Source organism: Haliotis asinina, chromosome 6, assembly GCF_037392515.1.
Source record: "Haliotis asinina isolate JCU_RB_2024 chromosome 6, JCU_Hal_asi_v2, whole genome shotgun sequence".
NCBI classification, from domain to species: Eukaryota; Metazoa; Mollusca; class Gastropoda; order Lepetellida; family Haliotidae; genus Haliotis; species Haliotis asinina.
In genome coordinates, this window is record NC_090285.1 from 8,293,267 (window position 1) to 8,309,597 (window position 16,331).

The following is a 16,331-nucleotide window of genomic DNA, read 5'->3' on the forward strand; positions in this document are numbered from 1 at the left end:
CAGCCACTCTGCGCACGGTATCTTAAAACTCATACAAACACGCGGCTGTGCCGATTCTTTTGCCAGTGAGCAATTATTTACGGTAAAAGAAATTAGTGAATTTGCATTGGGAGAGCGCGTTAATCTTTACTGACATGGTCGAAAGCTATAAATGTTCTGTGTAAATGCCAGTCTGATATGTTTGAGCTATAATGTTTGAGAATTGCGGAACCTTGACGGCGTTATATGGAGAAATTATGGGTGTTTACGCTACTGACGAGTATATTTGGGTACATTACTTACAAATATTGTTTTGGTAAAGAAGGTATTTGTCTAGAATGTACTTGACAGGTGTTTTGAACGGACCTGGCGACCTGTCAAGTGACTGTTGACTTGACCTGACAGCGACCAGATGGCGTTGACGGTGATAAATGGCTGACGACCTTGACATTTAATTTGATAGGCAACGCTAATATAAGCCCTTGTGCAATGGAGATGGACGATATTTGTATAGATCTCGAAGATATTTGTGGACGTATTCAGTTTCTGGGCGTTGACACAGTGGATGACCAGTATTTGACTATTCGTTTGTCCCATATTTTAAGGGACAGTTGAGGACTCAGAGGATAAGGAGTTTTCTCGTAGCGCCGAAGACCTGGTTTCGGTTCTCAACATCCACAAGCAATAGGTGTTGCTATATTGACTAATATAAGTAACCGATTAAAAGTACCATATTACCTTCATACATGAAACGCAGGCTAATGTCGGCCATGACGATAAAATGACGTCACCATGCTGTTTGACGTGCCGTATGCCATTACATTGTTGCTGTATCCAGTGACAGTGAATAGACATCACCTTGCTGCTTGAGGTGCCTTATGGAGTTATATTGTTGTTGCTTTTAGTGGCGATGACGTGACATCACCTTGCTGCTTCACATGCCTTATGGAGTTATATTGTTGTTGCTGTTGATGACGATAACATGACGTCACATTGCTGCTTGACGTTCCTTATGGTTATATATTATTGCTGTATCTAGTGACAATGAATCGACTTCACCTTGTTGTTTGACGAGCTTTACATTGTTGCTGTATCTGGTAATAATAAATTGACGTCACCTGGCTGTTTGACGAGACTTATGGTACTACATTGTTGTGACGATGACGTCAATGTTTCGGGTGTTTCAGTGACGGTGATGCGACATCACCTTGGTGCATCATATGCTATATAGTTGTACAACGCTGCTATATTCAGAGGAGAAAGCAACATCATATTGCTGTTCGAGGACCATGCTTATGACTGTATTATGTCCTATCCTGCGGAGAATGCGTTCAGTATTTCATAGCTATACCTTATGTATGTATTTTATGCTACTACCATGCTATAAAACTGTACTATGTGTCCTCATAAGCCAATTTGACTGGGCATTTACTCTTATACTGTGCTTTTACACTGTACCAACATGCTGAGTTGTGTGCGTGACACATTAATAAACTATTTATCTCTCTCATCTCTCCATCAAATTGATCGTCCCAAAAGAAAGGTGTTCAACCGCCTCAAGCCAGATGCTGAGGCCCCATTTGCTAAACCTACTGCTTAAACAAAGGCTATATTACCTATATTATATGTGCTTGTAATTATATGATGTTGTTAATTATTAGTACCAATATAGCCTCTCGTTTAAGGGCGTTGTCATGCTAATACATTATTGCTTTAGTTCGTGCACTATCTCCATTTCTGCGATACAAACTCTTCAAGCAGAATGGGGTTGAGGATGAATTACTTCCGTGGTTGCAAATGTGTCACGTGCATATAACATCACATTCTGCCCACTGTCCGTGGAGATAAGTCATCATCATCATCACCATCATCATCATCATCATCGCTGTCGTCGTCGTCCTCGTCCAATTATCATCAACAACAACACACGTTGAAATGAAGTTTATACCAGTGAGACAAGGACTGGAAAACGTGACCCATATTAATTGATTATTTTACAAATACAGGCACAGAAAGACAAAAAGAACTGACAAGAAGCCCCAGACCTCAAAGAAGCCCTGCAAGAAGCCCTGCAAGAAGCTCTAAACTGTACTGCAAGTCTCAATACATTGACATTTTCGACTCAGCAGCAATAGCCGTTGTGAAAATTACAAGAGAGTACAAACAAGAGAATAACATGCAACATGAGCAAATGAAACCGAGATCAAGATGAGGAAACAACAATGCAGAACAACAACCATATGTTATGCATTATCAGTAAACAACGTTTACTGAGAAAAGTTGCATTGTCAGCAGAGTGTCATGAGATCTGAAGGAATCTGTAACATTTAGCAATACGGTACCACCGCCACCAACAACAGAATCTGCAACATTAGCAACGCGGCAACAACAAGCAGCACAGCTACACTCCCAGGAACATCTCGGGGGCAGCAACATCAGCCGGTGTAGGAGTTACAACATCAGGCGAAACAACCACAGCAATAATTATACCACTAGTAACAGCAGCACCTTAACAAAACAACAATAATAGTAAAAATAACAATCTATACCTATGAGATTAAACCTTGACCGCGTATATATTTAGCTTGCTTGTTAGGTCGTCCGGGGTTTAAAAGGTTCTCCATGTTTAGATTAATGCTATGTATATTTCACGTTATATTGGCAAAGGGATGTGGCCCACATGATTGGCTAGCCACTGTCGACCCTGACATGCTAGGTATGACGCAAGTTCATGCATAATGTACACACCCACTCCGAATTGATCAACAGGGAAGGAGGAAGCTCAAAGACATACAGGGAATAAATATTGTTTTAAATTGACATGTACCTTCGTAGGTATTTATGAACGTAATGACATTCCCTCTGTGACGTTCGACTCCGCGCTGGAAAAACGCCAATAAATACCTAAAAATAGTTACATGTTATATAAAGCTGTTGGAATGTGGTTACGTTGAATGTGCATACGTGTACAAGGCATATTTTTCTAGTTAGCTTATGTTTTGTGTGAGGAAATAAAATAAAGAGTTTGAGCAGAGTAAGCCAATTTGTTAGAGAGCGGATATCAACTCTGTCAGTGAATCAGCTGATAGATGCACAGAGACAAAATATGATCTAAAAGTAGTGTAAACTCAAGACAGCATTTGAATGTTCCTTATGTTCGAGATATAGTGGAGATTGACTGACCGCTTCTTTACGTCGTGTTCGCATTTTAAGGGTACGGTTTCTGTTTTCAACGAAGTGAGTGAATTAAGTTTTACGCCGCGCTCAGCCATAATCCAGCTATATGGCGACGATCAATGCCAGACAATCCAGTGGTCAAAATCATGAACATCAAATCATCTACGCAATTTCATACGATGATATGTGTCAACCAAGTCAGCGAGCCTGACCACGTGCACCTGATCCCATTAGTCGCCTCTCACAAGTATAGGCTACTGAAGATCTAAAAAAATTCTAGCCCGGATCTTCACGTGTCTTTGACTGAAGTAAAACCTTCACATTGTAACGTATCGGCGTTATTTAATGTGCAACGATGTTCGAGCGGTATATAGAAAGGAGGACAGCACTGTGATTTTCTACTCAGATTTTCTGAAAGCTACTACAAGATAGAATCATCCCATGGGCTTTTCCACTAATATATTCTCTTCAAGGGAGTGGATCATCTTCTGGAGTCCTTTCGATACCAAAGTGCGTGGTAACTTTTGTCGGTCATCTGCCACAGTTCATCTGAAGTAACAAGAAGACCAGCATTGTGTCGAGACCATCATTACTAGATTATCTATATACTCAGCCTGTTGAGTGAAGTTGAGATGAGATGTGTTGTAGGGATGGGCGGTGAGTTGGGTCTGTGTTGAGTTGAGGGTGTGTGTGTGTGAGGGGGAGTTGAGTTGAGGTAAGGTGAGGTGAAGTGAATATCCCTGAGGTGAATATCTTTTTTGCTATGATAACTAATTTTGTTTTCTGCAGGCTTTGTATTTGTGCAGTCAGTGTTGTACCTTTGTTATGCTTTATACAGATTTGTAAACATAGCTAATTTGGAATAAAATTATACAGTTGTGAATTATGTCACATTTCCTTCTTATTTGTTGGTTTTAGACAAATGCTTTCCCCGATAATTTACTAATTACAAATCGGGAATCAAAACATAAGAGTGATTACATGTTTAGGGCAATGTTTCCGTGATTTAGATTCTGTATCCATCCTGGCTCTGTTGTGTTTCAAGCACAAAAGAGACCGTTTCGAGTTGATATAGAATATTTCAACGAATTAGCGAATAACAACGGAGTTGGCACGCTTCACGAAGCTAAACTTATGACATCTTACAACCTAGCAATGAGTCTTCAGACTGCAACAAGAATTAGGTTACCTGTGTATGCCCATGTCGTGAAAGAGAAACGTTTGCTTTTGATATGGAAGGAATATGAGCGTGAACTTTTTTTATGATGTCAGCATGTAAAGTCAATACTTTATAGTGTTTGGTTATGCAAATCTGAGTATATATTAACAGACTTTTATGGGTTTCTTTCAAACATTACTTCTGTAACAGGGCTGGATTATATTGTTTTACAAAATGATGAGCTTGGACATGTTTACCCTCTTTGTAAATGGATATGCTATTACTGAACAGTTACCTGGACTTGTAAGTTGTGAGGGTGTGACCAACATGTCTCCTGTCACTAGTCATGAAGAGCAGGCCATCACTCACTCACTCACTCACTCACTCACTCACTCACTCACTCACTCATTGTGAATGCACAACGGTTCGTGATCCTTAATGTCAAGAGAGAATGCAAATGTTAAATGACGACAGAGTATCTGCATCCATGTCCATCACGAAAAGATAAGAGTCCATTGTACGATTCTGAATATATCGTAAACAGGAATTGCTATAAAAAGTGTAGATGGCACAAGGTAGTCTCGAAATGTCATGAAGACGTTCTTGTTCTTGCAATCACGTGGTAATAATAATCATAATGTAATAATATAGCGATCACATCCGGACACGTTGCCTGCTCACGGCACCACATGCATTACTATCCCCGGTCGTAGGTCACATCGTACATTCCGACACTTGTTTAGCTCCCTGGGCATCATGCAGCGATGCTGCCTGTTAGGTACAGTGAAGCAAACACTCACATTGCAAGCACATTCTCACGGGTACCCGTTTTATAGCTGGGTGAACTGAGACAATGTGGATCTAATTATCTTGTCCAAGGATGCAAGGCAAATGTGCCAACCTCCATCGGGGATCAAACCCATGTCTTTAGCGTGATAGGCAAACACCATACGACTATGATGTAGGAAAACCCCTAGTTCTGTAAGTAGAATAAAAATGCTTTGATTTCCCAATACCTTTATTAACTCTCATAATCTAATAAAAACGCAAGTCACATTCCATCCCTTTGAATGGTTTTGGAACTGGTGGGATTGCTACCAGGCGCCATGCAGCGATTTCCTGTGTTGTACATTCTCTGTGTGAGGCATCATTCTCTGCTGTGGCTGCATCGATGGGGACATGTTATGTATATTCTGTACTGTGGAACACCGTTAATTTCTTTTGGGCTGTATATACACATATGTACATGTATGCATGTGCATATCTCTCTTTCTCTTTCCCACTGTATTCATTCAGGAAAACCAAATTGCACATGTGCTTGCGTGCATGACAGTATGTGTGCGTGTGCGTTCGTGTGTGTGTGTGTGTGTGTGTGTGTGTGTGTGTGTGTGCAACCCCTAGTATTAATTTGCAGTACACGAAGAGCTTCCATAAAAATAAAGAAAAAATAAATAAAATAAAGAGAAAAAAAGACATTTTCTCATATGTGTCCTGACATTTGCTACTCTCTGTAATTTCGACACACAATTCCTGCAGTGTAAATCATGTTAAGCTGCGAGTACTTCGCGAGGACACTTTAAATATGTTTACTTAGAGAAAAAAAGGGCCAGATAAGCTCAATTTTCACTCAGCTACAAAAATAAATCAAAGTTCAAAAGTACTTTTGACACTTTAACAGTTGACGCTTTACAATAATGTTCTTTGTTGTTATACACGATCAGTAACATAAAGCAAGAATTTTATTCTTGTCATACAATATAGGGTAGTGTAGTGAGATCAACTTTAGAGTACAGATATCTCGTCAATCTTGTCTACTAAGTAAGGTAATGCATTGTAACCTTCCATATCTGATCAAACAGACAAGTGTCACATTTTATGCAGGTATGTAGTCTCCTGTTTGGCTGCCAGAGTTTCTTTCTTTAAATAGAATGCATTTTCCTTCATAACAAAGGTGACAGGAAGCTAATAAACCAACACAAGCCCCGGGAAGATCACGTGTTCAATATAACGTTACCAGAGTATTGTGCTATACTTAATCTAATGTAGTATAATTGGATAGTGTTAGTTTCAGAAACATTTTATTATTCGATCAAACAGCGAGAATCAATTTCGAATATCTCTCAGAAAGAGATATACAAGATTTATTAAACTTTGTCTATCTTGGAAGGTTTGCCAAAACAACACACTTAAATCTCATCTCTGACATTAACTGTAAACACACGGGGCACACATAGTTACACACAAAACACACATTTAGATGTACATCCTACACCCAATCTATTGTGAATAGCTTGTTCGGGTGTAAGCGGTATACCATACACAATCCAGTTGGGCGGGGAAATCATCATAATCCATCGATTCCCTGTCCAGTTCAAATGTTTGGATCAAAACACATGTCCGGAATAAAACGTTTCCTGATTTATATGTCCTGCTCTACACTTCCACTCTACACATGGCGGTTACCATACCTCTACCACATGGATGTGACAGTAGTCCGGGAATTATACGTCAAATGGACGCTATATTTGTCCGAAATGGAAAAGAAAAACAACCTAATTGTATAAATACTGGCCTTGCATTGAAATAGTCACAATGCCGTACACGTAATAGACGCATGGCTATGCATTAGCAATAGGTTTAGATAATGACATCAATATTCTGTCAATATTCTGTTCGTATAATATTATTTGCTGATTATGGTACAATTTTCAACACATGTAGTACCAAAGCTCCTCCTGAGAATGGATCATGTAGCCGATTCCATTTGAGTGTTCCATTCACAACAGCAGATATTTGCTTATTGGTGGATACAAATCCCAGGTTCGGAGACAGTTGAAGACAATGTGCAATGCCCTATTGTAATCACGAACTTGATAAAACTGGGGTGTCTCGCATCGACATCTGTCCATTGGTAGATACAAATCTCAACTTGACCACTCAAACATTTTTCGAAGATGGCTGAAGGCAACGTGCAATGTCCTAATCAGTAGCTTGACAATACGGGTGTGTCTCGCATCGACGTCTGTCCAACGGTCCCTTCGGACTTGACCGTCCTTGAGGTGTGTGGGTCGCCTGTGTTCTGCACTTTAGACAGGATGGCATCACCATCAACGACGCTGAGCGAAATAGGGTTGTTGTCCGCTCCGTGTATTTCTTGGTGTCCTTCAAAATTAAGCAACGCCTGGATCATGTTCCCTTGGGGTGGGTAGTTCTTCATGTCCAGCTTATACAGGGGCGGGTAACATTGGGGCAGGTATCGACTTGAGGGAGGTGACTTTGTGATAATCTTTTGGGTCCTTTCGGCAGACTCATGTTTAATTTCCCCGAACACCTCCAGTTTCTTGAAGCCAGTTAACACCGATTTCTTGTTCCTTGGGTCATCGTGCGGTTCATCATCTTCTTGGGGCACTGGTTCTGAGGTTCCTTGAATGGCATCATCCTCAGTGACACTCCGTGTGGTGTCAATACTTGCTTCACTCTTATCTACCAATGAATCTAACACGGAACCTTTGCAACAAGGTGTGACCTCGCTTGTTCTGGTGGAGTGTTTCTGTTTCTCCAGGTTCTTTTCAATGTGTCTTGGTCGACGTCGGCGTGGTGCAGGATGGTCTATAGTCAGGTTCACGACAGATGTCGGAGGCATGTACTTTGGTCTTGGGGTACTCACGACCTGTGTGTATTTGGGGAAACGCGTCATGCTATCAGGTAATGGGTCCTGGGACAGAAGGTAGGGGAACATATGACGATTGGTCTTTCTGGAATTTGGAGGACCTGTCACAGAGTCCGTGTCCTGATGACACATGCCTGCAGCTTCCGCAACAACAGGTCCAAGCATCAAATTGGTAAAAGGACTTAAGCCAACTGCTTCATCCTCAAATGATTCCATGTGGTTTTGTCTGGGCTTTGGGTTAACCAACCGTGGCAAAGGTCGGTGTGTTTCTCGTTGAGTGGTAGGTGAAGATGAATCGGAGGGTGAACGCTCGCCCCTTGCTCGCGAATCACGGTCCATCACTTTCAGCTTCAACACTGACTTCTGCTTCATCCTGTAATAATCTCTATCAATCATATCCGACTCTAGGTCCTGAGGCTGCTGTACGGTTTCAGCTCTCAACTCCCAGTATTGAGCTGGGTACATGTCATAAGCCTTTAGATCAGTCGATTTGCCTGTTTCCCTTGGAAACAAGTTCCGGTTCCTGTTGAGCCCAAGAACACGAGCTCGCAGTTGTTCCCTGTACGTCTCTTCCATAAGTATCTGCCTAGCGCGGCTAACAAGCTCAGGAGGAACACCAACGAGACGGCGATCTACAGCTGTCTCCTCTCTCTCTGGTTCTTGTTCGGGGTCCGGTCTCGCTGCGGCCTGAGCTATGGGTAATGTCTTTTCAAGGACCTTTGGTATTTTAGGGAGGACAATTCCAGAGTTATGGTTCTTATTCTCAAGATCATTCACATCTTCGCTGAATGCTACCTTTGGATGCTTTAAACCTGGAAGGATTTCAGATGTGTTTGTAGAAGTAAGATTTGTCCTTTTCTTATCTCGTCGTTTTAAGGTCGAGAGATCTTCAAGACTGGAAGCATGTCTCATTAACGTCAAGGTAGGTAACTCTCCAGATGCAAAGTCAAATAACTCAAGAGAACTCTGATGATGAAAGGGAGGCGACTCTGGTCTCTTCTCTGGTCGATAGCCCTTGACACGAATATTCATTTCATGATTAACTTTCTGTTGTAGCGTGGATTCATTAACAAGCAGAGGAATGTTGACACCCGCCCTGCACCTCTTTGTCTCTGCTTGGGACAAGATTGTGTATAACTCACGGGGGTTCGTTACGTCTTTCCCATCACCATGGAAACCCGTGAGACGCTGCACCAACACAGCCCCTCTCTCCACCGAACGCTGGTTCAAGTTCTTGACGCCGGACATCATGGTTAGACGAGTATTCGTACGTCATCGTGAGGGTTTTGTAAGACACACAGAGAAGCTGCAGGGTCGCCAAGACCAGCCTGAAATAAAAACAAAAATATAAACATTAATGAAATGCATACATACTTTATGAGAAATGGCATTGAAAATATTGAGTTTTATTGAAAATATTGAAGTCCCAAAGAAATGTTTGTTGTGATTTACCCGCACGCAAAGAGCAACATATCGATCCACAAATATGAAATGCCTTGTCTCCAGATTGTTTGTGCGAGAACTGACCCAAACAGTTCATGTTGTAGAGCATTGTCAACACGGTGAGTATCGATATCCCCCTGCTTGATTACCTGGACTTACAACTGATTCCTTTATAAGCAATGGGGTTCCTGGTCCTCCAGGCCGTGTCAGTCTACACCACCACACGTGGGGAGGCTATTATATTTATGTATAACAGGTGTTCGATTTACCTGTGGAACGATCACTCAAGTGTGCGTTGGCGGTCAACGTACTTGTCTCTGTCCTCACAGTATGGCTTAGGGTAAAAGGTTGGGTGTATCGAAGACCATGGGAGGGTGTATCGCAGACCATGGGTGGGTAATCGGAGACCACGGATGGGTGTATCGGAGACATGGGTGGGTGTATTGGAGACCACGGATGGGTGTATCAGAGACCACGAATGGTGTATCGAAGACCATGAGTGGATATATCGGAGACCATGGGTGGATATATCGGTGACCATGGGTGGATATATCGGTGACCATGGGTGGATATATCGGAGACCATGGGTGGATATATCGGTGACCATGGATGGATATATCGGTGACCATGGGTAGGTGTAGCGGAGACCATGGCTAGGTGTATAGGAAACCACGTTGGGCAAAAGAGGGATGTTTTTGAGACTGTGTGGTTTAAAGTGTTTTGAGGTAATGATTTTACCACAAATTGACCTGAATGGGACTTGGTGGTATTGCGGTGAGGAGACACACACCGCTTTAAGTAGGGACTTTTAACCTTGCCTTACAGACAACAATGCTAAACCAATTCCCAGATCAGTATCTCATGATGCGAAGGCCAGTGTTTGTGCTAAGTGGACGGAAGTGTTCAATGCCTCATCAGTGCCACAGTGTGGAACACAATCACGGGGATCACACACAGTTCAGAAACGCCCGAGGTAGCGAGCTAAAAGATTATAAGGGCTAGGTATTACATCGATATAAGTGAATGAATGTGCTCTAATGCCGCTGTTACAATATAACTGAGTGAGTGAGTTTGGTTTTACGCCGCTTTTAGGAATATTCCAGCAATATCACGGATGGGGATGCAAAAAGGCGCCTCACACAACTGTCAAATATATGGAGTATAACAGCTGTTGGTGCTCCATGGTTACATTTGACCACTTTCTTAACAGCATTGTGGGGCGATGCGCAACTCATAGTTAAAACGTCCGCTTGTCATTCCGGAGAAACGGGTTTGATTCCACTCATGGGTACAATGTGAATACCATACCTGGTGTTTCACGCTGTGAAATTACTGGAATATTCTTAAGAGCGGCGTAAAAACACAGTCACTCACTACTTTGGTGTATTCAAGTCAGAGAGACAGTAATGCTTTAAGCACAGACATCAGATAGCCCGTCACTCGGACAGATTTGCTCTACACACACATACAGAGAATACCACCAGTATCTTGGGGTAACCAATCAATGTTTTGTACTTCATTGACTTTGTACATACACACACACTACTTTAGAACTATTTTGCCAGGGAAGTTATTGAAGTTTTATTACTTGCCAACATTCCGGTGATACCGATAGCTCAATGCGACGCGGCTTATGGTAAAACGGCCCGGTCGTGATATGAAAAGATTAATTTAGCGAACACATACAGCACCGATTGATATGATGTTCTTTGTGTTCCGCAGGGCTGAGGACCTTTGATTGAATAACTCACAGGGCACGCACTGGGTCATAGGGACTCTTGTGTGACTTGTCGCCCGTGTGTTGGAAGGTTCAGGTTGGCGTCAGGGCTTTCGCTGTTTTATAAAATCCTGGTCTGACACTCAGATAAGACACAGTTGTTAAAGTCGAAATGATTATTACTTTTAGAAGGAGGGGGAGGTTGAAGGGCTAGAGAGGGGTGGAGGGTGGTAGGTACAGAGGGGAGGGTGGAGGAGGGACCAAGAAATATTCATGCACTGGTATATACTGTTGTGTGACATTTATGTATGTACCTCTCTGCTACAGTTATGTATACATATGATGCAGTGTGACAGGTCTGTATGTATTACTGTGTGACAGTTTTGTAGATGTTGTTGTGTGACAGGTCTGTATATGCTGTTGTGTGACAAATCTGTATGTACTGCTGTTTGACAGTTCTATAGATGTTGTTGTGTGACAGGTCTGTATGTGCTGTTGTGTGACAGATCTGTATATGCTGTTGTGTGACAGTTCTGTAGATGTTGTGTGACAGTTCTGTAGATGTTGTTGTGTGACAGATCTGTATATGCTGTTGTGTGACAGTTTTGTATGTGCTGTTGTGTGATACGTCTGTATGTGCTGTTGTGTGACAGGTCTGTATGTGCTGTTGTGTGACAGATCTGTATATGCTGTTGTGTAACAGTTCTGTAGATGTTGTTGTGTGACAGATCTGTATGTGCTGCTGAGTTCTGTATGTGCTGCTGTGTGACAGATCTGTATGTACTGCTGTGTGACAGTTCTATAGATGTTGTTGTGTGATGGCTATGTATGTGCTGCTGTGTGACAGTTCTGCATGTGCTGTTGTGTGACAGGTCTGTATGTGCTGTTGTGTGACAGATCTGTATGTACTGCTGTGTGACAGGTCTGCATGTGCTGTTGTGTGACACGTCTGTATGTGCTGTTGTGTGACAGATCTTTATATGCTGTTGTGTGACAGTTCTGTATGTGCTGTTGTGTGACCGACCTGCTCCTTGACAGATGTCTACATACTGCTAAGTGACAGCTATGTATAGGCTGCTGTGTGACTGTTACGTATACGCTGCTGTGTGACTGTTACGTATACGCTGCTGTGTGATAGTTATGTATACGCTGCTGTGTGACAGTTATGTATACGCTGCTGTGTGACAGTCATGTATATGAAGCTGTATATGAGGGACTGTTCTTCAATACATGCAGGTGAGTGACATTCATCCATATGCATCCGTGCGACATCTAATTATACGTTTCTATTGACCATTGCTGTGACATGTCAGTATAATACCGATGCGTTAGATTCTGTGTATATGCTGCGGCGTGTCATTTTCATACATTTTCTTGCACGTGGCAGTAAATCACAGCCGCTGAATGGCAATATATGGTTCACATGTTTACATACTATGACATCAACTACGACATACGTCTCTCTGTGCACAATCTGACTGGAACAAAACACTATACTGTGTACTCATTTCGTTACCACTCAAAGTTTCATAGCAATTTTCAAACCATGGTCATCAGGAAATATAACCGAATCAGTTGCATGTATCGTGTCCTATTAGGACAGTCCAACCATATGTTGAGTAATATACTTGTAAATCCCATTCTTCTTATTCTAATTCACTGTAAGCTGATTAAAAGAGAGATTTACCTGTGAGCTTGGCCTTTCAATAGTCCTGATAAACCACTTAGTGTTGCAAACACCTTATATATTTCTATCTAACGTGCGCCAGAGAGACACATTATCTGTATTCTGACGTGGAGATTTGGCAGGGGAAAGAAGGAGCGGGAAGGGGTTTTTTGGGGGTGGGGTGGAGGGGTAGCAGGACTGAGTTATGAATCCTTAACGTCCCAGAAATGAACATTTGATATACCCCCCGAAGCCTGTATCTACACGATCAGTTCTTACTAATGATTTAATATTAACCATATACACAGAGCTTCCGATCACAGATAGAACCAACATTGAGTCCAGCATGATAGATACCCCCTTCCTCCAACCCCTCTGTTGATTATTAGATATCGATACAAATAGAAGACTGTGGTAAGATATTGAGAAAATAATTGATTCAGTTAATCAAAGGCCAATCTGGATCTGTAACGTGACGTTAGCGACAGCTGTCTGGCGTCGGGTTACATCCTGGGCAAACGCCTCCAACACTGTGATACACACGTTCCCGGGGACGTGTGATAAGCATTTGCATGACACACTAAACATATCACCGAAGGAATTTACGGTATCACTATAATCATCCAAGATTACGATGTCATGCACAGTTGTGGGATGCAGAAAATAAAATGTCTGAATTCATCGCCTACAGCGGTCATCGGGCTGAGCATATAAAATGCTACTAATACATAATTTGACAAGGTGAGCAACTGAACTCACTTCGTTAACTTTTATCAGTAACTTGTGATAAAGGGGATAGGAACATATTCTCCCATTTATTTTCGTAGCAACGATTAAATTTATAAGCAGATAACATGGGCGATATCGGTTATACGGAACATTGGTTTCTCAGTTTAACTAGGAAGCTGTTGTTTTATATCGTACCTTGAGTTGTTATCCGATGAATATGGAGAGGTGTTTGTGAAGTTAAAACCAGTGTCCGAACCTTGGATGTGTCTTGCACTTCTGGACTATACTACCTCTCGGTTCACAGGTAACATGACGAATATACAGTAAAAGTGTGAGACAGGTTTTACACCTGTTCCATCGACCTGTAGCCCTGCTGGCAATATCTCCCAATCACTGTAGTCCTTCAGGTCACCTCTTGTCGCACACTCAACTCACATTGATCATTTCGTGTGGGAGTCTCCTCTCGCACTGATCATGTCGTGTCGGAAGCCCTCTGTAATAAGGGTCTAACCCGGGACAGAACGAAGTCCAATTACCTAACCGTGGATCTATAAAGCGTAAACAGACCCGCAAAAACAAGCCATTTAGTCCGGTCGGTTTGAGATTAGCAAGCCCTGTTGTGCCCACTCGGCCAGGAGAATTTGGAGAACGTATTTACGGACCTGTTAATCATTCTCGGGAGATTAGCATGTACATTCTTGTTATATAACAGTTTGAGTGCACTGGGTCCTGTATCACGCGACACAAATGACGAAATGGTCCCAGACTATTTGATTCGTTGTGTAGAGTTATGTTCCCTGTTTGTGGCAGGATTCTTTTACATTTGTTTGATACTTTCTCAGTTCACGTTCGTTAAAGCTGCCTCACCTGCATGCATCCTGGATGCTGATCGTTGACAGCGAGCCATTATGAGTAGCATATGTTTGTTAATTAACGTAGGAAGGCATTCTCCAGCTCTGTGATGGTGCAATGAAGACTGATGGTGCACTGAAGACTGATGGTGCACTGAAAACTGATGGTGCAATGAAGGCTGATGGTGCAATGAAGACTGATGGTGCAATGAAGACAATCGAACCTGTTCCGGGCAGCAGTGACAGCAAGAGAATCGATCGACGCCTTTTTAAAGTATTGGTTTGCCTGGTCCAGGCTCGAACCTTTACAAGTCGCTGCAATAGATTTAGTGTGCTACTGACTGTAACGTCAATCATTCACTCACTTGCAAAATGTCTGTGTTTATTTGTTCGTGTGAATAAGAGCAGACATGTTTGGTTGGTTGTTGTGTAGCACCGCATATAGCAGTATTCCAACTATTAGGCAGCTGTCTGTAAATAGTCGAGACTGGACCAGTTGTTCTGGTGATCGACATCATGAGCATCGATCTACGCAGTTGGAATACGATGACATGGTACACCAGGCAAACACAGTCTGTTGTCACTGTATGTACATCCCATGTTCGTTTTGCCACACGTCTCTAGCTTCCATCTATTGAAAGATACGATTTAAATAAAAACAGCAATCAACTTCCAAAATCAATCAGAAATATCTGCTAAAGGAGAGTCAATTGTACAATGCCCATTATATCTTATAACTGGAAACGTCCTTAACCTCAAATCACCCCTCAACTAATTTCTATCATACTGGATATTGGTTTCCTTACTCGATGTCTCATCGATGTAGATTCTTTACAAAATCACAGGTCAAGCATTGACTAGGACGTGATCAAAGGCCGTCACATTTCAGCTCATCTGAATCTAATCTACAGTCCGCCTGTGCAACCACTGCTGACCAACATAGAGCTTCCTCAATACCATTTGATAATAAACGTCGCTGCCAGGAATAACTGGTCTCAAATATCTGCCGTAAATGAGTATACTGGGCTTTAACAAAAACGTGTGTTCGTGGTGTTCCTTAAAAGAGTAACCATTTTCTGGAACCACTCAGAATTGGCACAATGAGTATTTTGAGTCTGAATTAAGAGTATAACATATTATCTAACTAAGAGAATAATTCTCGGGTCTACAGGAATCGTAAAGTCTAGATCTCCTGTGCTGACACGGGGAGAAACATTCCAGGCTGTTGGGGCTGAGGAAGTGAGAAGTACGGTCTGGTGGAGCTGAGAAAGGGAACACTGAAGTTTAGAGCTGAGAAAGGGAAGGAACGTGGGCTGTTGTGGTAGAGAAGGTGAGGGGTATGTGCTGATGGAGCTGAGAAGGGAAAGAATAACGACTTTGGGGGCTGAATACGGTGTGTTGGAACTGAGAAGGGGAGGAATATATATGTAGGCTGTTGGACCCGAGAAGGGGAGGAATATTGGCCGTTGGCGCTGACAAGTGGAGGGAGCGGGGATATATGCTTTTGGAGCTGAGAAAGGAAGGAGTATGGACTGTTGGGAGGAGATGAAAATGGGCTGCTGAGCTGAGAAGGGAGGAATACAGACTTTTGGAACTGAGAAGGGGAGACTGAGAAGGGTAGGAATACGGGCTGGTGGATCTGAGAATAGGTGGAGTACGGGTCGTTGGAGTTGGGAAGGGGAGGGATATGGACTGTTGTGACTGATAAGGGGAGGAATATGGTTTGTTGGAGTTGAGAAATGGAGGAATATGGGCTGTTGTGGCTGATAGGGAGAGGAATATGGTTTGTTGGAGTTGAGAAATGGAGGAATATGGACTGTTGTGGCTGATAGGGAGAGAAATATGGTCTGTTGGAGTTGAGAAATGGAGGAATATGGACTGTTGTGGCTGATAGGGAGAGGAATATGGTTTGTTGGAGTTGAGAAATGGGGAAATATGGG

General features: G+C 42.4%; 1 protein-coding gene across 2 annotated transcripts; it reads right to left on the bottom strand.

The window, feature by feature from the left end:
• Positions 1-5,317: 5,317 nt before the first annotated feature.
• Positions 5,318-14,169, bottom strand: LOC137287277 (uncharacterized). 2 transcript variants are annotated; one of them, XM_067819510.1, is made up of 2 exons: positions 13,736-14,169; positions 5,318-9,313 (listed from the first exon to the last, which is right to left on the bottom strand). In XM_067819510.1, the coding sequence occupies exon 2, from the start codon at positions 9,234-9,236 to the stop codon at positions 7,299-7,301; it is 1,938 nt and encodes a 645-aa protein (XP_067675611.1). In that variant the 5' UTR covers positions 9,237-9,313; positions 13,736-14,169; the 3' UTR covers positions 5,318-7,298. The 2 variants fall into 2 exon arrangements, with proteins under 2 accessions (XP_067675611.1, XP_067675613.1); XM_067819512.1 differs by lacking the exon at positions 13,736-14,169 and adding an exon at positions 9,438-9,509 and having other exon boundaries at positions 6,050-9,313.
• Positions 14,170-16,331: the final 2,162 nt, after the last annotated feature.